The sequence below is a fragment of the Sinohyriopsis cumingii genome, chromosome 16 (assembly GCF_028554795.1).
Source record: "Sinohyriopsis cumingii isolate HCF-2022 chromosome 16, ASM2855479v2, whole genome shotgun sequence".
Lineage (NCBI taxonomy): Eukaryota > Metazoa > Mollusca > Bivalvia > Unionida > Unionidae > Sinohyriopsis > Sinohyriopsis cumingii.
Genome location: NC_142976.1, coordinates 20,471,605 through 20,497,245, shown reverse-complemented (window position 1 = coordinate 20,497,245; position 25,641 = coordinate 20,471,605). Strand labels below are relative to the sequence as shown.

At 34.9% G+C, this 25,641-nt stretch overlaps 1 protein-coding gene across 4 annotated transcripts in view; it reads right to left on the bottom strand.

Annotated features, from left to right (window-relative positions):
* LOC149780039 (protein crumbs-like) overlaps positions 1–25,641 on the bottom strand; it is a 237,653-nt gene that overhangs the window by 33,689 nt on the left and 178,323 nt on the right. For all 4 annotated transcript variants that reach the window (XR_016414989.1, XM_089936792.1, XM_089936793.1 and 1 more), the window contains 3 exons: positions 23,714–23,827; positions 20,183–20,308; positions 16,333–16,557 (listed from right to left, as the gene is read on the bottom strand). Coding sequence is in view for 3 of the 4 variants with exons in the window: in XM_089936792.1 (XP_089792918.1) it covers positions 16,333–16,557; positions 20,183–20,308; positions 23,714–23,827 (465 nt within the window). In the remaining variant the exon portion in view is untranslated. The remainder of the gene's footprint in view (positions 1–16,332; positions 16,558–20,182; positions 20,309–23,713; positions 23,828–25,641) is intronic.

Below are 25,641 nucleotides of genomic sequence, written 5' to 3'. Positions count from 1 at the left end.
CACTAGTCCTAGTGGTATAAACTGTACCAACACTTCTGGAAATTTGATTTCTTGTTTGGGGATTATATAGGGTAGGGTTGTGTCAACTGATATTATACAAGTTTTATACAAAAACTCTAGACATTTTGTCTCTTATGTCTGTAAAATGGCAGTGAACTTTGAATGAAAGTTTATCTCCATTAAACAAGTCTGATAATTATAAATCTGATTGTATCAATAATTAAGTTTATACTAAAGTTGTGTAGACCTCTCACAGACACACTACCTTTTACCATTACCAAGTCTTTTGACAAAATTGTACTTTTCACTAAAACATAACATGTTTTGCTTATGCTTCACGTTTGTTGGAGATCTTTTCAAACAATTTCCATCATGGAATGTTGTTGTTGTTGTTGGGTTTAATGCCATTTTTCAGCACATGATAGGCTATACATGGCAGCCAGTATTAATGCAAAAGGAAGAACCCAGGAAAACCCCTGAAAGAACCATGCACCACCCCACGAGATCCATCATGGAATGATAACACACATATGATGAACTCTCATTTTATGTATGGTCCTGTGAACACAAATTGTAGATAGGTGATTCAATTTATCACATGTCATCATTAATTGATGACTGACAATTAATTATGTAGGTTTATACTACATAATGACTTTGGACTATATTTAGTCTTTAGTCATGCTTGATTATCTTGGAAAATTAGGCAGTGTTTTTGTGACACTCACATAGCAACAACAGGGTGGAAGATAAAGTTTTCTTTTGGTATTTCATTCTCACCCTCCCCTCTCTCCTAATTACATTTTTTGATACTTTTAAAATAGGCAATTTTATTTTATTTATAACATCACTGTAATTGTTGTTGATTCTCTGGTTACCTTTCATTGTGTTTCTGATTTCCATTAATAATAACTGATTCAGATTACATTTCATTGTGATCTGTTTTGATCTCCATTAATTATAGTTGATTCAGATTACATTTTGTGTTTGGTTTTGATTTCCATTAATTATAGTTGCTTCTGATAACATTTCATTGTTTTGTTCTGATTTCCATTGATTATTGTTGATTCAGATTACATTTCTTTGTGTTTGGTTTTGATTTCCATTAATTATTGTTGATTCAGATTACATTTAATTGTGTTTGGTTTTGATTTCCATTAACTATAGTTGATTCAGATTACATTTTGTGTCTTTGGTTTTGATTTTCATTAATTACTGTTGATTCAGATTACATTTCTTTATGTTTGGTTTTGATTTCCATTAATTATTGTTGATTCAGATTACATTTAATTGTGTTTGGTTTTGATTTCCATTAATTATTGTTGATTCAGATTACATTTTGTGTGTTTGGTTTTGATTTCCATTAATTATTGTTGATTCAGATTACATTTTTTGTGTTTGGTTTTGATTTCCATTAATTATTGTTGATTCAGATTACATTTAATTGTGTTTGGTTTTGATTTCCATTAATTATTGTTGATTCAGATTACATTTCTTTGTGTTTGGTTTTGATTTCCATTAATTATAGTTGATTCAGATTACATTTCTTTGTGTTTGGTTTTGATTTCCATTAATTATTGTTGATTCAGATTACATTTTGTGTGTTTGGTTTTGATTTCCATTAATTATTGTTGATTCAGATTACATTTTGTGTGTTTGGTTTTGATTTCTATTAATTATTGTTGATTCAGATTACATTTAATTGTGTTTAGTTTTGATTTCCATTGATTATTGTTGATTCAGATTACATTTCTTTGTGTTTGGTTTTGATTTCCATTAAATATTGTTGATTCAGATTACATTTAATTGTGTTTGGTTTTGATTTCCATTAATTATTGTTGATTCAGATTACATTTTGTGTGTTTGGTTTTGATTTCCATTAAATATTGTTGATTCAGATTACATTTTGTGTGTTTGGTTTTCATTTCCATTAAATATTGTTGATTCAGATTACATTTAATTGTGTTTGGTTTTGATTTCCATTAATTATTGTTGATTCAGATTACATTTTGTGTGTTTGGTTTTGATTTCCATTAATTATTGTTGATTCAGATTACATTTAATTGTGTTTAGTTTTGATTTCCATTGATTATTGTTGATTCAGATTACATTTCTTTGTGTTTGGTTTTGATTTCCATTAATTATTGTTGATTCAGATTACATTTTGTGCGTTTGGTTTTGATTTCTATTAACTATAGCTGATTCAGATTACATTTTGTGTGTTTGGTTTTGATTTCCAATTACTCCATTCTATGTCAACATCATCAGCAATTTACTTTAACTTCATTTATAGTTACATGTACATTAGAAGAAGTAAGATTTCATATGGCAATGTAATAGTTTGTATGGGCAGTATATATGTATATTCAAGTACCTGCAGGATATAATAAGTACAAATGCTTATGTGTCATTAAAATCTATCGAATCTCACTCATTCCCTAATACAGTGCAAATGAAGTTTCCAACAATATCTCAGCCATTATGGATCCTAAAATTACAATATATCTGAATGAATGTGAAATGATATTTGCTTTGATACCATTATTAGTAAAATATTACATTGTATAACAGACAATGTAAAAAATATAAATTGCTTTCCAACAGACTGTCACCCTTAAAGCTACTTCATTCTCCTCACTTAAGATAAGCACGATTTCTAAGCCTACGGGCAAATTCACTAAACTGTGCCTCTGGTCTTACTGTTCAACCAGCCAATTTCCAATCCCATTGTTATAAACCATCCCTGATGATAGTAAAGATACAAGGTACTGTTGTTTCAAAATAGCAAACACTATGGCTGTAAACTTGCTAAGTGTCTCCACTCCTCTATCCAACAGCCATTCATCTATCATGTATGTCACACTTGAATGATCATGGCCCATAAGATTGATTGATTGATAATCAATTTATCATTTATAGAGTACACCAAAGGGAAATGATTTACCCTGTGAAAAAAGGTGGCAGAAACCTTATCTCTGTACCTGAAATTTAAATTTTAAATAATGGTATTGAATAATACAACAATGAAAACATTGTGATGTTGATTTAGTTTATTCATTATGCCTGAGGCTGCTGCTCATAATGATGTTGATATCTCCATATATTCTTTCAAGACTTGGTCAAGTTTTCTTCAGTGATCAGTATTACGTCTTGCCTGGTTTGATAGTTGCATGATACATAAAAAGTATAATCAGTACTGCATGCATCGCATGATGATTTTGTAAGTAAAAAAATCTCTGCTCCTTTTATGAAATTTTTTTGCACATAGACAGTTAGTGACAATAATACTACATGCAAATTTTTCCAGATCAATCAGGGAACACTCATACTGACTGTGTCAAACTGTTTGCTAGATTAACCAGTAAAGACTTTCAACCACTGAGTGAAAATGTTTGCTAGTTTACTCTGTAAAGTAGTGGCCCTGAGTGACTGAGTGGTCTAAAGCACTCTCCATTATCACTGCCAAATTACCTCTGTCTGCGTGGGTCTGAGTCTAGGATTTGGCTAATGAGTGGTCTAAAGCACTCTCCATTATCACTGCCAAATTACCTCTGTCTGCGTGGGTCTGAGTCTAGGATTTGGCTAATGTGGGTATGTCAGAAAGCTTGCCAGTAGCTTCTCATGGGTCGGTGGTTCTTCCCAGGGTTTTCCCGGGTTCTTCCTCCACCATTAATACTGACTGTCATACACAGCCTATTGTGTGTTGAAAAATGGTGTTAAACCCAACAACAAGAACTCTGTAAAGACTTTCAGAGACTGGGAGAAAAGCATGTTACTCTGTAAAGACTTTCAGTCATTGGGTGAAAATGTTTGCCAGATTACACCGTAAAGACACGGCCACTGGGTGAAAATGTTTGCCAGATTACACTGTAAAGACTCAGCCAATGAGTGAAAATATTTGCCAGATTAAACTGTAAAGACTCAGCCACTGGGTGAAAATGTTTGCCAGATTACACTGTAAAGACTCAGCCAGTGGGTGAAAATGTTTGCCAGATTACACTGTAAAGACTCAGCCAATGGGTGAAGATTTTTGCCAGATTACACTGTAAAGACTCAGCCACTGGGTGAAAATGTTTGCCAGATTACACTGTAAAGACTCAGCCAATGGGTGAAAATGTTTGCCAAATTACACTGAAAAGACTCAGCCACTGGGTGAAAATGTTCACCAGAGTATTCATGAGAGGATGTATTTCCTGCTTGACAATGGAATGCCATACCTGACAACAAGATGCCATACTTGACCAAGGAATACCATACCTGACAATGGAATACCATACATGACAATGGGATGCCATACGTGACAATGTGATGCCAATATTACTTGACCATGGAATGCCATACTTGACAATGGAATGCCATACATGACAATGGAATGCTGTAATTGAAAACTGAATGCCATGCTTGACTATGGTATTTGCACCTGTTAGAGCAGGCACTATTGCCATGTGCTGAGGTCATTTAATACCCCATAATGCATTGTTTGAAATACTAATTACTGTCTTCACCTGATGGCGATGAGATTATCGGGCCATATACAAAATGACGATATTGTATTTTCAGGTTTGGTGATAAAAGTTTATGGAAAATAAAGTGTATAAAAATTTTGTACTTATATTGTTTACAATTATTAAGAAAAGCATTATTTGATAGAATTATGGACAATGCTTTAACTGATGATATTGTTCCCTCTATTTTTGTCCCTACATACATTTAAAGCCATTTTCTGTGAGTCTAATTAACAGGTTACTTTTTTATTTGTATATATAGTTATATTTAATAACTGGTTTAATTCACATTTTAAGCCATTTTCTGTAACAGTCTGATACACAATCTGATTTATGGAATTTTTATGGTTTAATGCACTTTTTTTTTTTATAAACGTTTCAATTTGAAAATATGATATTGCCATTTTGTCCTATGGCTGTATGATCTCATTGCCATTTCTGTCGAGGATATGAAGACTATTGTCATTTGGTCCAGTGCCATGCTGTCTGAATACCCTGTGAGACAAAAACCCAGAAAATGTTCCATGGGCATGCGAGGTAGAAACAATACTTGACACCCACACCAACACAGATTATGGATGTCAATAGGCTAATCTGAAGTCCTTGCACCATACAAAAGAACCATCTTTGAAGGTAAATTATTAATAACTAAATGTTTGCAGTTGAGAGAGAGAGAAAGAGAGAAAGAGAGAGAAAATGAATTCTAACTATGGCCATGTGGTCAGATCATTTTGCAACTGATTGATATAGATATTCTATGTGATACTTTAGGTTAATCAATATTGAAAAACTTGGTGACCTGCGAATAATGATAAAAAAAGGCAAGTTTATTGAATTTCAGAACTTTTAAATTTCTTAGTTTTCTCCTCACTATCTCTTAAAAATAGTTTGCAAAATATGATCTTGGTGCAAAAGTTGCAAAATGAAATCAAAAGAACATTATCCTGCATGTGATAATGGTTATTTACACTCAGCACATTTACCTGTAAATTAATGTAAAATATAAACCAAAAATGATGGAAAAAAAACAGCAGTGAGCAATAAAAGATATGCATGTCTACTTACATGAACTTATTTCAATTAAGGCTCAGTCTTACAGCCATATATAAATACACTCATATATTGTCAAGTCAATACTACATTATTTCACTTTTTTCTTTTGTCCTCTTCAAAAGCTTCACAAAAAGTAACACTGTCCACTCAAATATACCAGTAACCTGCACAATGTTTGATGTAGACTTACATATATATGAGGCTTATCTGTATAACACCTTTCATTACCTGAGGCTCAAGTATACTAGTAGATAATTACAGGTAGGCACTCTCAGGTACTAGACAGCTTATCATTAAAGGCAAGTCACTGTTTTGCCCACAGGCTTCTATATATATGAAGCTCTGGAATCTTTTTTCTTGGATTTTTTTGAAGACTGTCTAGGTAACTATATATATGTTGCAGTAATGGAATAACAAAAACAATGAAACCAATATTAAACCAATGGGAGGTTTCTTTTCTCTACCTGTCTATAATGAGTACATGTGCCATTTTGCATGTTGGCTCCATTTTAATTGTTTATATTAATTATGTATAAATAGCAATCAATGAGCAGCCATTATAATTGCTTCTCTCTATATCAGTGGCACAGGACCTGGTCATGTGGTCTACAGCGATCATTGTCTTTTCTGATCACAGCCATCTTAACTCTATCCATGTGGGTTTCAGTCTTGTGTTTTATTAAATTGGGTATGTGAGAAAGCTAATGCCAGTAGCTTACTGTGGGTCAACAACAACCTCTTTTATGATTTGTCAATAAACGCTGGTCGTGTTAAGATGGCATTTGTCTCTTATGCTGCTTGTATGAAAGATTACCTTGTGGGTATATATCAAGCTGGATTCATATACCGATAAACAGTATATCAATATCACATATTAATACAGTCATTTACAATCATTGTTAAATGAATCAGTTTAATAATAATGAGCTAATTAATATCAAACCAATTAAGCTCAATAAATGAAATCAACAAAATACATATATGTTTTCCATAACAATCATTATATCTTTTGACATAAGTATCTGTGTCTGCAGTGTGGCAGTTTGTAGTGATGTCTAGCACTTGGGCATCATGCCACATACATTTAGCATCATGCCCCACCCAGTCCTATCATTAACCACTTACTGCTGAGCATCAAGCAAAGCAACTGCTAGTACCATTTTTAGAAGTCTTTGATATGACTAGGCCGGGGTTCAAACCCACAGCCTTCCACATCTGAGGCAGACACTCAAACCACTTAGGCCAGGGGAGCAGTCCAGAGGAAATGTTTGTGTGTGTGTGTGTGTTATTTGGAATTTTAACGTAGCTTTAAAAAAAATCAGTTATATTGCTATGATGTCTGCAGTGTGGCAGTTTTTTGTGATGTCTAGCACTGGGGCATCATGCTGCAGACATGTAGCATGATGTCCCACCCGGTCACATTATCCTGACACCAGGCCAACCTGTCCTAACACTAACCTCTTAATGCTGAGCGCCAAGTGAGGCAACTGTTAGTACCATTTTTGTAAGTCTTTGGTATGACTCAGCCAGGGATTGAACCCACGACCTCCTGCATCCGAGGCAGATGCTCTAACCATGAGGCCACCAGAGCGGTCCCGGAGAAAATGGAAGTAAAGAGTCTTTCCTACTGAGGCAGCTGAGCAGGGCTGGTCTCAATGGGTAACCAAATGGCAAACCTTCGATTATGATCAGTCAGATGCTCTCCTGATTCACCACAACCCCTTGACAGCAGTAAACAAAATCAACTATGTAATCTTACATGTCCTAGTTTTTTAACATTAAAATTTTCAAGCCATACTTTGCTGGTTTTGACCAAAAGAAAAAGGCTTCCACAGTACTTTAAATCCTATCTTTCAGATGGAAAACAGATTTCAGTGCAGTATGACTTTAGCTTAACCAACACACACTTTACTGAAAATAACATCAAATTGTTAACATCCAAGTCTGTCTGTTTGTCTATCTGTCTGTATGTATGTACATTTAACAGCACATTAGTACAATCCTGGCTTTACAGCATCAAAACCATGGGTCAAAATTTGGTGTAATCTAGCTATCAATACATGTGTATCAATCTTTATCTATCCTTCATTCCTTCCTTCAATCTATCTCAGACTATCTCCCTTTATGGAACCCAGGATGGATGAGTGTCTTGCCTTTACACATCACTTACATCTCACCCAGGTTCAAGTCTCGGCTTGGCCAGTGTATGTTGGCAAGTATACCAGCAGCTTCCAGTGGGTTTGATGTCCTTTTCATGTTCTTCTTCCATCATATATACTGGCTGCCATGTATAACCTATCAGGTGCTGAAAAATGGCATTAAACCCACAAAACTACAACCACTATCTTCCTTTATTCTTTCAATCTACCCAAAGAAAATTTGTCTCTATAAAAAACAAGTCTATATGGATCACTCCAGTGTGGGACCCATGGTTACAGCTAAGTTGGTAGAGAAACTGATTTGTAATTCAAGGGTTGTGGATTTAATACTTACCGTGACCAGCCTGGACTGGCTACCTAAGTGTGCCCATTGTAAAAGCACTTATGTTCCATTTCCTTGGCACCGTCTAGCCAATAATTTAATTAAGAGTGCCATTAAAACCAGCAAAAAATATGAAGGTTTGTTGTCCAAAGTAGCATATAGAAGGATTGTTTAATTGCTTGAAAAGAAAACAAACAAGGATGATTATCTCACACCTGTAATGTTGGACTTATTCTTTTGTTAATTCCTTGTTTACATGCACCAGTTGAGCCATGTCTGATGAGTTTACATTACCTGATAATAACAACTAAATCTTCATTTATACAACCAATATTGCAATGAGAATCAAATCTTTTATATCCACCATAGCTATGGAAGGTACATGTGGCAATTATTTCTACAGTGCATCTGTAGGGCTTCACCAGTTATCCTTGTGTGTGTGTATAGGGTTTAATGTGTTATCCTTGTGTGTGAGTTAGGATTTATCTGTTATACATGTGTGAGGATATAGGATTTAACATGTTATCCTTGTGTGAAGGTATGAGTAAAAAGTAACTGAAACCCCCTACATACTACAAGATTTACAGGTTGGTCATATTACCCATTATATGGTCAAGGGGAAATAAGTCTTAGTCAGATAAACATGACTAGCCCCAATGGAAAGATTCAGAAATACTCAAAACTATACGTTTACATATCAACTTTTAATAATTATTTTAGAACCATATAACGACTTTTTGTGTGGTCCACTTAAATGTCTATGACATGATAGCTAAGTAACATAAATATAAAAAATGGAAACAAATATGAATTTGCAGATTGCCAACATTATCAGTACTAGTTGTTAATTCTTGTTTATTTGGGTGACATGTTTGATGCAAAAATCAACTGTGGCAGTTTGGGTTTTCTTGTTTTCCTTTTCTAAATGCATAATATAGAAATATTTCATACTAATGGGAATAATTCTGTCTACCTTCATATTGTTATTTTTCACTGATTACAAAATAGCTAGATGTGGCCCACAAATGGACTTTTAACATGTACCATCAATATAAGGGGAATAACTCTGCTTTTCTTCATACTACTGCTGACATTTCAACTAGTGATTGTTATGTGATGTTATTAGTACCTCTCTATTATCTGGGGAATTCCCATCATTTTTAAAAACTGCCATTGTAAAGCCTCTGCTGAAGAAACCAACACTAGACCATAATGATTTAAAGAACTACTGCCCAGTTTCTAATCTCCCATTCATATAAAAAATCTTAGAAAAGGTTGTTCTTACCCAGCTTTTATCTCATCTCAATTCAAACGGTCTCTTTAGCAATGTACAATCTGCATATCGCCCTTGCCAATGTACTGAAACTACTCTTAAGTAGTTAATGACATTCTCTCTGCTTTGGATAGCAGAAAGATTACAGTCCTCACCTTCCTTGATTTGTCTGCTGCTTATGACACAACTGACCATGATATATTACTTCAGGATCTCCAGCATGTATTTGGCATTCATGATACAGCCTTAATGTGGTTGAAGTCCTACTTGGTCAACAGGACACAAATTGTGGCTGCCAATGGAATACACTCCAGCCCAGTTAATCTATGTTGTGGTGTTCCACAGGGGTCTGTTCTTGGATCTGTTCTCTTCATTCTATACACTCAGTCACTCTCAAGCATCATAGATCATCATCCAGTTTCTCACCAATTGCAAGCTGACACCCAAATATACAAATCTAGGCACCCAACTGAAGTTGATGCTACCATCCAAGGTGTAGAGAGGTGCATTTCTGATGTGAAATCATGGATGATATGTAACAAGCTGCAGATGAATGATGATAAAACAGGCCATTCTGATCACAACACAAAGACTTTCTCATTCACATCCTTTACCTCAAACAATAAATATCAGCAACAACAATATTAATTTCACACAGTCATTATGAAACCTATGTGTTACTCTGAACAGTACACTCACACTGTACCAACATGTCATGAACATATGCAAGGCTGCATATCTTGAGCTGAGACACATCAGCTCCATTCACAAATATCTTTCATTTGATGCCACTAAAACACTTGTGTGTTCATTAGTACTTTCAAGACTGGACTACTGTAACTCAATTCTTTCTGGTTCATCTCACTATCTACTCCACAAACTTCAAAAAGTTCAAAACACAGCTGCTTGGGTCATATTTAGAGTACCACGATTAGAGCACACCTCCCTCTACTCTGTATTCTAAAATGGCTATCCATTTGATCCAGAATCAAAAACAAAATTTGTTCTCTGTGCTACGTTTTACTGACTGACTCCAGTCCAACATACCTATCCGACCTCACCCATGTGTACACACCAGCAAGATACTTATGCTCCTCTTCTGACAATCGTATACTCATTATTCCCATTATGAAAACAAAAAGTCATAGCAGGTCCCAGCAACGTGGAATGAATTGCCCACTGAACTTAGACACAAAGACGCAGTTATCAAATTCAAAGTGCTCTTAAAACTCACTTATTCTGACTGCAAGAACAAACTTAAAGACCTAATAATGTTTCCTACCTTAAATATTTTCAGCATGCTTTTTATGTTTTCTAATTTCATGGTGTTTTTTTTCTGTAATATCATTACATATGTTTTTTTTAAAAATGTTATAGGTGTTGTCTAATGTTGTAAAGCACTTAGAGCTTCTAAAGATTAGGCATTGTACAAAGTCCTCATTATTATTATTATTATTATGTGCACTTCACAAGTATCTGTGTAATAAATACCGATTTAGTCCGTTCCAAAGATTTAGATGTTTAACACATACCACAAGAGAGATTCTCCAAGAATTTTATAAGGAGGGATTCCTTCTACGCTGTCACAAAAATAAGGGGTGTAGAACAACAATGAGGGAGAGGAGGAAACGCAAGTTCTTATGCTTTACCGCTTGCCAAGTACACAAATTCATACAAATTTTGTAAAAATCATGTGACCATGCCCTAGAAGCATCACTGCCGAAAGGTCAAAATTGTATTTATTATTAAGTTTTTAAGGTCTGATCACACGATTAACCATTTCCTGTCATATCATATCCATCAGATGAGACTTGTTCTGACAAAACTTTATACTGCATCGCTGAAAGACATTTATTTTCCAGTGAAATAAACATTTACATAGTTCACCTCTAATTTCACTGGTCTCCACTAGACACTGTAAGCATTATCCACTAGACACTGTAAGCATTATCCACTAGACACTGTAAGCATTATTCTGCAGAAAATAGACTTAGACAAAAGAAATCTTGACCCTTTCTTTTAAACTACTGACTGTTTTGCAATCTGTTATATCCACAATATAAATCTGAGCTTTTATTTGGCACTGTATGACTAGTAGTGTGCTGATGTATTGTGAAACCACCTACCTACAAGTGTAAGCACCCACCCACCTGCTGTGACATAGCATTAAAGGACTGTTCATTTCGATATTAAAGTAGACATACTAAGCTGTGGCAAACAGATTAGTGTTATTTTTGTATTTATTTTGTAAAATCATTTTCTTATAAATTTGTGTGAAAATCTGTTATCACAAACAATCCAGATTTTACTGCATGAAAGTGACCGCTTTTGAGTAACTTTGGAGTGACATCCTGCGTTGCATAGTTCATGCATCAGTAATTATCTTGATTAACCACAAAGCACTACTCAGGAAAAGGGAGGTAACTCTTTCTCTACCAATGATTTGTATATCTGCTGTATAAATGTGCATTACCTCTGCAGTCACTGATAAATCTGCTTGTAAATAAGTACTGCTATCCACCACAGCAGATATATCTGTGTGTCATTTATGTGTTAGACCTCGGTGACAGATAGATCTGATTCATATGTTCATGTTTCAAATGATCCAATTCATCAATAATAGCCAGAAAAAGGACAATGACATGTAGCCAATCAAAATAAAGTTTACAAATGATGGTTCTTGCTGTGGAAGATGCCATATAATAAATATGCCTACTAGATGTGTAGATTTTCTGGAATTCTGTAATGTGATAGTTAATGCATGCAGTTGTTGACAGTAAAAACAACGGTATTTGCCAGTGATTCAGGATTGTAGTTTTCAGGCTTTCTAGAGAATGATATTGATGATATTGATTTAGAAAGTGTTGGCAATGACAATGAATTATCATCTTTGTCCAGTCTTCCAGAAATTGAGATGCAATCAGATTATGAAGACTGCACAGTGTGGATATGACAGCCATATTCTCTATGGAGCAAAATGTATAAAAGAGAAGACTAACAATGTTTAAAAGAAAAGAGGCAGAAAGAGCAGGCAGTGTGCATGAGGTGTCCATAATGTGCCAGGCAGTGTGCATGAGGTGTCCATAATGTGCAGGTAGTGTGCATGAGGTGTCCATAATGTGCCAGGCAGTGTGCATGAGGTGTCTATAATGTGCCAGGCAGTGTACATGAGGTGTCCGCAATGTGCAGGCAGTGTGCATGAGGTATCCATAATGTGCAGGCAGTGTGCATGAGGTGTCCATAATGTGCAGGCAGTGCACATGAGATGTCCATAATGTGCAGTGAGATGTTTTGTCTTTGTATAAAATAAATAAATGCTTTGAAAATATCACCAACAGTAACTTAAGAACTAGTAGAACATAATGACCAATTAAACACTTGTAAATAATTATGTGTGCAAATCTTTGTATAAAATAATGACAGACAAATTACAGTTAGCTATAGTGTGTTATGTGTTCAGTTCATGGACTTTATCAATCTTGTGAAAAGTCAGTGGGATAAAGAATCACATAGTCAAAAGTAGCTATATCTGTCATATATGTATGCAATTGGTCCATAATCCCCAAGTCATCAACAACTGGCCCATATCTCTATATCATCAACAACTGGCCCACATCTCTATATCATCAAGAATTGGCCCATATCTCTATATCATCAACAACTGGCCCATATCTCTATATCAACAAAAAACTGGCCCATATATCTATATCACCAAACACTGGCACATTTCTCTATATCATCAACAACTGCCCCATATCTCTATATCATCAATAATTGGCCCATATCTCTATATCATCAATAATTGGCCCATATCTCTATATCATCAACAACTGGCCCATATCTCTATATCATCAACAACTGACCCATTTCTTTTTATCAACAACTGGCCTATATCTCTACATCATCAACAACTGGCCCATATCTCTATATCATCAACAACTGGCCCATATCTCTATATCATAAACAACTGGCCTATATCTCTACATCATCAACAACTGGCCCATATCTCTATATCATCAACAACTGGCCTATATCTTTACATCATCAACAACTGGCCCATATCTCTATATCATCAACAACTGGCCCATATCTCTATATCATCAACAACTGGCTCATATCTCTATATCATCAATAAATGACCTATATCCCCAAATCATCAACTGGCCCATATCTCTATATCATCAATAAGTGGCCTATATCACCAAATCATCAGCTAAAATTTTATCATTTGGTTACAGCAGCATCAGGCTTTTACAGTCATCTGACAAATCAGCTGCAGCAGTGACCCCAGCATCAGGCAGAACAATGAAACACTACAGCAGCTGTAGTTGAAGAGTTAAATCTTGTGTTATTTTTTTCTTAATGGAAAGTCACATCTTGAAATATTATCTCTATTCAACAGCTCAGCAGGGGAAATCTGTCATACAATAACTATATTTTTTATACCAAAGAAATATGTTTGGTTCATATGCAAACTTAAACAGAAAACAAATACTGGTAACACAAAATCTGTCAAATCAGTGTTCTGCTGGTACTTCCAATTAACTGGAGACACTAAGATAATGTATGAATATGCTCATTACATAATAGATTGTCATGTTCGTCAAGAAACGTTTGGGAAAGAAAATCAAACTTTCATACAAGAGTCAAATGAAGGGATTGCTACTCTATTGGCAAGGGGATTTTCCAGGAATTCAAGAAAAAAACCATATCTTCCTTTTAACTTGAAACTGGCACCATTTTAATTTAGGACCAACTAGGTATTATAAGAAGTCTCCTGGTGAAATCCCCATGTTGATATAGCCAACCAATTGGAGTTCAGTAGAGATAATATCTCAGGATGTAACTTCCCATTCAGGAAATGAAATAACAAAATTTTCAAGATTGCTGCTGTGGTGACTACAGTTTGTATCAGATCAGCACCATTATTATTTAGAATCAGATACAAATTGAAAATAAGTCTTTTAATGAAAACACCATACTGATATAAGCATTCATTTAGGAGGAGTAGCTATATCTAGGTTTTAGGGATGGCTGCCCGATTGGCTGTCAGGTCAACATCATTTTCAATTTAGGTCAAAGCAGACATCATAACAAGTCTTTAGTGAAAATGCCATGCTGATAATCACTTGGGTGAAGTAGTGAAAACAAACAATTCAAGATGGCAGCTTTGGTAGCCATACTGCATGACAGATCAACACAAAATTCATTTATGACCAACTAGACATCATATGAAGTCCTTTATTGCAAACCCCATACTGACGTGACCATCCATTCAGCAGTAGTAGCAATAAAAAGATTCTCAAGATGGCCACTGTGGCACTCGTATTCGATGTCCAAGCAGCATACATTTCAATTAGGACCAACCAGATATAACAAGAAGTCTTTTAGTGAAATAATGACCATCCAATCAGCAGCAGTAGCAGTAAAAAGATTTTCAAGATGGCCACTGTGGCAATCATATTGGATATCCAAGAAACTCAGATTTCAATTAGGATCAACCAGATATAATAAGTCTTTTAGTGAAATGATGACCATCCATTCAGGAGTAGCAATAACAAGATTTTCAAGATGGCCACTGTGGCAATCATATTGGATATCCAAGCAGCACAAATTTCAATTAGAATCAACCAGATATAATAAGAAGTCTTTTAGTGAAATGATGACCATCCATTCAGGAGAAGCAATAACAAGATTTTCAAGATGGCTGCCATAGTGGCCATACTGGACATTAGATCAAAACTATCTTCATTTAGGACAAAATAAATATCATAAGAAGGTTTTGAGTGAAATCTCTTGGGGATATCACCATCCATTCATCAGAAGTAGCAATAACAAGATCTGGCAGCCATACTGCATGTTAGATCAGTTCATCTTCATTTAGGACCAACTAGATATCATAAAAAGTATTTTAATGAAAGCCTCATGCTTATATAACTATCCATTCAGGAGTGGTAGCAAAATTTTCAACAAGACAACTGTGTCAGTTATATTGGATGTCTGAGCAGCACCATTTTTATTTAGGACCATCTAGACCAGGCATGTTTGAAGTGTGTCCCACAGGCTGGATCTGCCTGTGACATCAACTGATCCATCTATTTACATCATAAGGTGTGGCTTTAAAAATTCCTTATCTGGCCTGCAACTGGAGGAAGCTCAGAATGCCTGAACTAGACCATAGGCTGAAATGTGTGGAAGCTCAGCATGCTTGAACTAGACAATAGGCTGAAATGTGTGGAAGCTCTACATGACTGAACTAAACAATAGGCTGAAATGTGTGGAAGCTCTACATGCCTGAAATAGACAATAGGCTGAAATGTGTGGAAGCTCTACATGCCTGAAATAGACAATAGGCTGAAATGTGTGTGGAAAGTTTCAAGGCAATTTTCCAAGATTCTTTGGAGGAGTTAAATTAAGTAACATGTAACAGATGGATGAATGATATTCGATAGACAAGAGACCATCACATCAACTCTTTTGGTTGATAACCAGTAGAGCTAAAAATATCAAGTCATAAAACATGACTTACAGTACAAAATATTTTTTACAGGCAGATGCAGACACTCAAACTGAATCACAAATTACATTTTACATTATGTCAACTATTCACAACTACAGACATAATACAATACAATAAAACATAAATGCAAAAAAACCATTAACTTCCATTTAATTTTTTTCTACCAAATTAGCTTTTGTTAAAACTTCACAATTTACTTTTACATTAACATGTTAAAAATATGCTCAAACAATTATGGCATTTTGATGTGTGTAATAATTCTGGCTTTCAGCCTTATGGATTGTCTATGCTCCATTTCATCTAATACTGCACTCACATAAGTGTCAGAACTGTACAATATATATATATATATATATATATATATATATATATATATATATATATATATATATATATATATATATATATATATATATATATATACACATACACACATACATACATACACATCAACCAACAAGCATTTCCACAGCCAACTAAAGGGAAAGAACTCTGCTTACCTTCATAGTATTCCTGACATACACAGGCCCATTTGTTACTCGTTACTTTGCAAGTGCCATTGTTACAGTTCACAGCAGTACAATTAGGTTGATCACAGTTTTTGCCTGTGTATCCATAAGTACATGAGCAATTATAATCTCCAATAGAATTTGTACAATATCCTCCATTCTGACAAGGGTTAGGATTTTGCAAACATTCATTGACATCATCTGCACAGTCTGATCCTGTAATCAAAACACATTAGTGATATTAACAAAAGAATCAGTTCACTATAAAACAAGTAAATATATTCTGTTATTTTCATTTACACCACTAGGTGGTTTTCATCTATAGTACAATCTTTAACTTTGGATTTTTACCTATACCTGTCAGTTCTCCTTAAGAAAACTTAATTTTGTCTTTACTATACGACAGATATAACTGAAGAGGATGTACAAAGCATGTGTGTGAGTGTGTGCGATTTGGATTTTTAACGTAGCTTTAACAATTTTTCAGTCATATCACTACAATGTCTGCTGCGTGACAGTTTACAGTGGTGTCTTCCTTAGGGGCATCATGCCGCAGACATGTAGCATGATGTCCCACCCAGTCACATTATCTTGACACCAGGCCGACCAGTTCCAACACTAACCTCTTAATGCTGAGTGCCAAGCAAGGCAGCTGTTAGTACCATTTTTGTAAGTCTTTGGGATGACTTGGCCGGGGATCTTTAACCTTGGATTTTTACCCATACCTGTCAGTTCTCCTTAAGGAAACTTAATTTTGTCTTTACTATATGACAGATATGACTGAAGGGGATGTATGAAGCATGACGTTTCAAATGCCCTGACCATGTGTTGTGCATTGATCCGATTTTTAGTTTGCTGCATATTTTCAGGACTTTGCTTTTCCATTAACTTTCCATTTGACTTAATATTTATCCACTGACTTTCCATCAGAGTCAAAATATCTTGATGGCATGTACACTGTTTAAGTTTTACATACATCATGCAGTTTGTAAAGCCCTGGTAGGTCTTTTTGTAAAGGAGATTTCAGAGAGTTTTCAAGGACTATTTCAAGTTTATATATAAGCAGTATTATTTCATACAGAAAGTGACTTTCTCTATTGTTACTTTGTCACTGTATAAATCCTTAGATAAGTAGAATAACAAGAGTCCCTCGACGAGGAGGATACTCTACTAGACATAAAAGAATTTCCAGGCACTGAAGATAAGATTGTTTCTTCCTTTTAACTGTTGAGTGTTGAAACCATCTCTGATATTCTTCAGCAGTGAAATAATTTTCAAATTAGCTGCTGTGGTACATATACTCAGTATCAACTTGATGCTGTTTTCATCTAGGACAAAGTAGACATCATAAGAAGTCTTTTGGTAAAAATCCCATGTCATAATAATCACGCATTCATTTAGGACCAACAAAGTATCACAAGTAGTCTACTGCTGAAAACTCCATGTTGACATAGCCAAACATTTTGAGAAGAGTAGAGATAACAATAATTTCAAGCTATGATCTTCCCTTAAGGGGGTGCTCACCAGTTATGTACTTTTGAAAGAGTGATGTATGTAAGGTGAAGTTGTTTGCATTTGAAGCACGCATAGTGGAGAGAATGATGGCATACCTCACTGCTACTTTGATGTAATGTGGCTGACATTTCTTTGGATTTTGTTCTTATGGAAATTGTACATGATCTAAGCACACTTGTAACTAAAATGGATCTTCCCTTATGCTAAAAAAATAAGACTGAATTAGTCTAAAGTACACTATCATTAGCACCTATTAAAATAGGAAAAATTAATATTGCCAAACTAGACAATACCAGCTTCTGAAAGTGCAATGGATGAATTACTACATACATATATAAAATGTAAAAAAGTGTTATTGGCTCTTTTTTTAACAATTTACCCCTGAAGTCAAGAAAGTGAAAATGACCAAGAAGAGCTAGCAGTTTTTGAAAGATGCACATCTGGAGTAAGGCCAAGGTGTATACTCTATAACCCATATTACATCAATCATACACCAAAATAAAGAGAATTAAAGGTTCTTTGAACAACAACTAAGATATACAAGGTCTTTTTTAAGTAGCCAGTATAACCAGTGAGTAAACCTGGGGAAATTCTTTCTCTCTAAAATTCTAACCTATGCAAAATGCGAAACTAGAGTGCCACCTAATGAGAGACAATAACAAATAACAAGATTTTAAAGATGTCTGCTGTGGTGACCATATTGGATGTCTCATCAGCTCCATTTTCATTTAAGAACAACAGGACATCATCAGATATCTTCTGGTGAATACCCCATGTGTTTTGTTCAAGTAGAGTTGTGATATCAAGAATTTTATGTTGGTTGCCATTGTGGCCATATTGAATGTCAGACTTCAATCATTTTTATTTAGCACCAACTAGACAGCAAACATTTTTTTTTCATGAAAACTTAATGCTGATAGGACCATCCATTCAGGAGGAGTAGTGATAAGATTTCCTAGATGGTCATTGTGGTGTCCATACGGGATGTCAGATCAACACCATTTTCATTCAGAACCAACTAGATATCATAAGAACTCTCATATTTACCTATGTGTAGTGATAGCAAAATCTTTAAGATAGCTGCCATGGCAGCCACACCAGACACTTGGTAACAAGCAGACATCACAGTAAGTATTTTAGTTAAAAAACCCAAGCTGATAAGACCATCCATTCAGGTTTAGCGAAAACAAGATTTTCAAGATGGCTGTCACACTGGATGTCAAAGTGGCATCATTTTCATTTAGGAACAACTAGACATGATGATTAAATAAAAATGATTAACTAAGTGGGATAGTTTGGGGCCCATGTTGGATGTCTGAGCACTACCATTTCAATTAGGACCAACCAGACCTTGGAATGAATGTATGTGTAAAATTTCAAATCCTCCAAGTAGTTTTGGAGGAGCATAAAAGTTGTGATAACTTGTGCTAATGGACAGTTGTTGTTGTTGTTGTTGTTGTTGTAGGGTTTAACGCCATTTTTCAGCACACGATAGGCTATACGTGGTGGTCAGTTTTAATGGTGGAGGAAGAACCGGGAAAACCCCCGGAAAGAACCATCGACCCATGAGAAGCTACTGGCAAGCTTTCTCACATACCCACATTGGCTGAATCTGAGACTCAAACCCACTCAGACAGAGGTGAGATGGCAGTGATCCATAATGGAGAGCGCTTTAGACGACTCGGCTACTCCGGGCCCCCTGCTAATGGACAGAAGGACAACAGAAAACCAACCATCCCATAAGGGACAACAGAAAACCAACCATCCCATGAAGGACAACAGAAACCAACCATCCCATGGGGGACAACAGAAAACCAACCATCCCATGAAGAACAACAGAAAATCAACCATCCCATGAAAGACAACAGAAAACCAACCATCCCATGAGGGACAACAGAAAACCAACCATCCCATGAAGAACAACAGAAAACCAACCATCCCATGAAGAACAACAGAAAACCAACCATCCCATGAAAGACAACAGAATACCAACCATCCCATGACCTCTTCTGGTCAATGACCAGTAGAGCTAAACAAAGTGAAAGTTTACAATTTCTGAGCCAGGGTAGATACAATAAAACCTGCCTTGAGAGACCACTGCTATAACAGACCACAATTTTTGAGAGACTAGGTTCTCATTGCACTGATTTATTAATTATGAAGTGTTATGATCTGTCATGCAAGACCACCTGTTTTGAGAGACCATTAGTTTTTGGCAGATGGGGTATTCCTTCAAGACAGATTCTACTGTATTTCCTGCTCAAGGTTTTGCATTGGAACTGGATCTCTTGTGATTAATTTGTAAACAAGTAAAGAGTAAACTTACCTTGGTATCCTGTGTTTGCGCAATCACAAGAGAATGAACCAATACTGTTAACACAGCGGGCTCTATTTTGACATGGGTTTGTGTCGCATTCATTAGTGTCCACATTGCAGGTCATTCCAGTCCAACCTGCATTATATAACAACAATGTATGTAGAGGCCAACTAAGAATAATGAAGCCTAACTGCAAGGCTAAAATATGGTCAAATACTACCACAGGTATGATATTAGGCTTTCCCTTGCGCATACAGTAAAGAATCAAATACTACCACAGGTTTGATATTAGGCTTTCCCTTGCGTTATACAGTAAAGAATCAAATACTACCACAGGTATGATATTAGGCTTTCCCTTGTGTTATACAGTAAAGAATCAAATACTACCACAGGTATGATATTAGGCTTTCCCTTGTGTTACACAGTAAAGAATCAAATACTACTACAGGTATGATATTAGGCTTTCCCTTGTGTTATACAGTAAAGAATCAAATACTACCACAGGTATGATATTAGGCTTTCCCTTGTGTTATACAGTAAAGAATCAAATACTACCACAGGTATGATATTAGGCTTTCCCTTGTGTTACACAGTAAAGAATCAAATACTACCACAGGTATGATATTAGGCTTTCCCTTGTGTTATACAGTAAAGAATCAAATACTACCACAGGTATGATATTAGGCTTTCCCTTGTGTTACACAGTAAAGAATCAAATACTACCACAGGTATGATATTAGGCTTTCCCTTGTGTTATACAATAAAGAATCAAATACTACCACAGGTATGATATTAGGCTTTCCCTTGTGTTACACAGTAAAGAATCAAATACTACCACAGGTATGATATTAGGCTTTCCCTTGTGTTACACAGTAAAGAATCAAATACTACCACAGGTATGATATTAGGCTTTCCCTTGTGTTACACAGTAAAGAATCAAATACTACCACAGGTATGATATTAGGCTTTCCCTTGTGTTACACAGTAAAGAATCAAATACTACCACAGGTATGATATTAGGCTTTTCCATGTGTTACACAGTAAAGAATCAAATACTACCACAGGTATGATATTAGGCTTTCCCTTGTGTTACACAGTAAAGAATCAAATACTACCACAGGTATGATATTAGGCTTTCCCTTGTGTTACACAGTAAAGAATCAAATACTACCACAGGTATGATATTAGGCTTTTCCATGTGTTACACAGTAAAGAATCAAATACTACCACAGGTATGATATTAGGCTTTCCCTTGTGTTATACAGTAAAGAATCAAATACTACCACAGGTATGATATTAGGCTTTCCCTTGTGTTATACAGTAAAGAATCAAATACTACCACAGGTATGATATTAGGCTTTCCCTTGTGTTACACAGTAAAGAATCAAATACTACCACAGGTATGATATTAGGCTTTCCCTTGTGTTACACAGTAAAGAATCAAATACTACCACAGGTATGATACTAGGCTTTCCCTTGTGTTATACAGTAAAGAAATCCCATTTTATGTGTACATTACAAACTGACATCATCTGCATTATTTAGTTTATTTCATTCCAAAAATACTGAAAACCAAAATTACTTCAGAGGTGAAACAAAAGAACCTGTCATGTTTTATTCTCTTAGCATCTTCTGCTGCACAAATACAACTCCTATTGTAAGGAAGATCTGTCATTAAGTAAAAACCAAATGAAAACCCATAATAGGATGTCTTTATTTCTTCCTAAAATTAATCATGATTTTTAATTTTCAAAACATTCAATGCAATTTTGGAACACCTTTAATCTTGGATAACTAATTCAATTAAAACATGAATATCAACAGAATTTTCTTCCATCAATGTATGCATAGTTTTTCCCCCAGATAGTTAGTTAAAAGTGCAGTATATTTTTTGGGCAGGTAGGTAATTTTTATCCTAGAGGAGGACGCATCATTTGACTTTCTATAATTAATCTGTTTCCAGAATCCATGTTGGTCCATTTCACATAAACTATCAAAGTAATCTAACTACTAAGTTCATCTTCAAATTTTTTAATGCAATTTTGCATTTTCATAAATTTTTAATAGGACAAATATACATGGCCTAATCCACTGGAGATCCAAAAAGAGAGTGTTGTTTTCTTTAGAGCAAACAAATTTATGTTATTTTATTAAAATTAAATATAGAGTCTAAGTTCTTATTTTGATCTACTTAAATCAGATGCTTCAAAGATATGCTGTACCAAAGTGCTGTATGCATTCAGTCTATTATAAAAAAAACATCTATTATAATGTACAAAGCACTGTATCAGATACACTGTACCAAAATGCTGTATTAATTCAGTCTGTTATAAACATCTATTATAATGTACAAAGCACAGCATCAGATACGCTGTACAAAAATGCTGTATGCATTCAGTCTATTATAATGTACAAAGCACTGCATCAGATACACTGTACCAAAATGCTGTATGCATTCAGTCTCTTATAATGTACAAAGCACTGCATCAGAAATTGTTCCAAGATGGATGAATAAGATCCTTGGGAATATTTCCAATGGAAATAAGGCATTTCTAGATTTAATACAAATACCAAACTAAACATTATTAAAAATCTGCATTTTCAAGTCAGAAATGACTCGTTTGTGCCTTAATGGATTATGATGGAATGTGATCAAGAACAATGCAATTCTCAATATTGTTCATAATCACATTAAGAATAAACAAATTGTCAATTAAGTTTGGAACTCTAACATATAAGTTTAAACAAATCGTCACTTAAGTTTGGAATTCTAACACTTATGAATAAACAAACTGTCAATTAAGTTTGGAATTCTAACGCATACAAATAAACAAATTGTCAATTAAATTTTGAACTCTTAACAATATACAAATTAACAAACTGCCACATGTGAGAATAAACAAACTGTCAATTAAGTTTGGAATTCTAACACATACAAATTGTCAATTAAATCTGGAATCTAACACATACAAATTGTCAATTAAATTTGGAACTCTAACACCAAAATGTTTGAAGAAGGAGACAAAACCAGTGCAAGACCTGAATAAGCACTTATCAATGTGGGAAGATATGGTCTTAAGATGTTAAATAAATATCTCTGTCTCTAAGATGAAAATCTGACAGATATTTTATTTGTGGTGAAGTCATCCATTACATGACTTTGACAGTGACAGGTGATATACATATATCATGGAGTTTATTGACAAATTACTTAAAGAAGTCTAAGCTATGATTCTGCAGTTGTGAAATAAGTTTGAATTATGTAAAAAGGGTCCAAAATTTCATCCAAGTTCGATTTGATTTTGATAATTCTGTCATCTGCTATAATGTCAAGATCATCCTTGCATCTAGTTCGAGCTGGTCACTAAAACAGTTCTACTCCTACTTTCCTCAATTTTCCTGCCTTTGGACCATATAAATATATTCACCAATAATAATAATAATACTAATAATAATAATCTGAGAATTGTTGTTTTCTTCAAAACGATGTAAAAACATACAAGAATCCACTGATGATGAAGCAATGTAATTTATAATTACCCGCTGGACAGACACAGATGAAGCCATTGACAATGTCTGTGCAGTTTCCACCATTGAAGCATGGGGTAGAATTACACTCATCTATATCCACCTCACAGTATCTACCACTATAACCTGTAATTACAATACAATGTTCCATCGAATATGTAAATATTGCATCTAATCGAAAACCTGTATCAAATTTAGAAACACTTTCTGATAGAAAAACAAAATTTCTTCCTAAAATGAACCATGATTTTTAATTATTGATACATTCAATGCAACTTTGGGACACATTTAATCTTGGATTGCTAATTCAATAAACCAGGAACATCAGTTATTGCATGCATTGTTTTCAAGCAATGTAAAACTCATACTTATAATTGATGTAGATGTAGTGATGTTTGTCTTCTTTGCTCCTAAAGGGTTATTGGAAACTATCTGAGAAAAACCCAAATGTAATTTCAAAAAGTTTCCCGTTTTAATACCTGCAATGCATCATTTCTCTTCATACATATGCATATAAATGAAGGCATGAATTACGTTCCTTGATTGCAAGCAACTTTTAATCACTCCTTTCATATAAGTTTAGAACTATGTGTTGCTATCAAATGAACAAACTCATTCTGGTGTAAGCAATCCTTGTAGTTTTCACATAAAACTGAATTTTGTGTTCGCATGACAGCCATATTTCAAGTCCCAATTTCAATCCATCCTCAATAATCTATATTTTCCAAGATTTAATGATCAATGTAGTGTATTGTATTTTCAGTTTAAAAGTTTTAAGCCTGATTCTTTTCTTATAAATACTGCAATGTGACTTTAATAGGTTTGGGTTCATAATTGGTTATTCTCAGTGGTCTCATTGGCTGAAGGTAAGCATTAATCAAATAACTTTTAGATATGTGACAGCACAGCCATTCAAACTCTAAAGTAAAGACACCCCAAAGTTAAAATTGTTAAACAGAATATTTCTGTTGTTGTTATAGGGTTCAATGCCATTTTTCAGCACAAGATAGGCTATACATGGCAGCCAGTATAACTGGTGGAGGAAGAACCCTGGAAAACTCTGGGAAGAACCACCAATCCATGAGAAGCTACTGGCAAGCTTTCTCACATGCCCACATGAGCCGAGCCTGAGACCTGAACACACACAGACAGAGGTGAGATGGCAGTGATCTGGAACAGTGAGCGCATTAGACCACTCGGCCACTCGGGGCCCCAAACAGAATATTGTTATACCTTAATAGTCAAATGCAAGAACAGTTGGCCAAGAAATCCGTGCCAGTAGGATGATTTCTGCATAAGTTTCTTCAAACACTGCTGACTCCATGTTATGAGAGAAACTTTTGCAAGGTTACTTAATTTTAGTACCTCCATCTATATCTGAAATCATTCCAACAACATTTGTTCAATATTGAAAGATCTACATAAAACGGTGATTTTTTGTCAAATCAGATAAACATTATTTCAAGCTGAGTTTGAAAAATCATCATCTAACAGTTTTTCTATTTTGTTTAGTAACAGTCATTTATGATGACAACTTGGCATGTTTTTTGTATAAATCTGAAAGGATTTATGCCAAGATGTTTTTTTTCAAATCAGTGGTTACTGAGAAGAAATGACTTCAAGATTTTTCTAGTTTTAGTAACTGTCGCCATATTTGATGACCAACCAATATTTTATGTAGGAAGCTAAGCATGTTAAGTCAGGTTGTGTTCTGCCAACTTTGGTTAATTTCTGCTGAGAAGTTTTTGAGAAGCAGTTTCTGCAAAGGTGATTATATATGATAGTGGATTGGAATTTATGTAAACTTAAAGCCCTTCGTGTCTAAATGTTTTCTGATGATTCTATTAAGTAGCTTTTGAGATTTTTTTAAAAGTTTTTTTTAGTAATGGTGGTTGTATCATATCAAATACTTTTTATGTGTATGTGTTTTGGATTTTTAC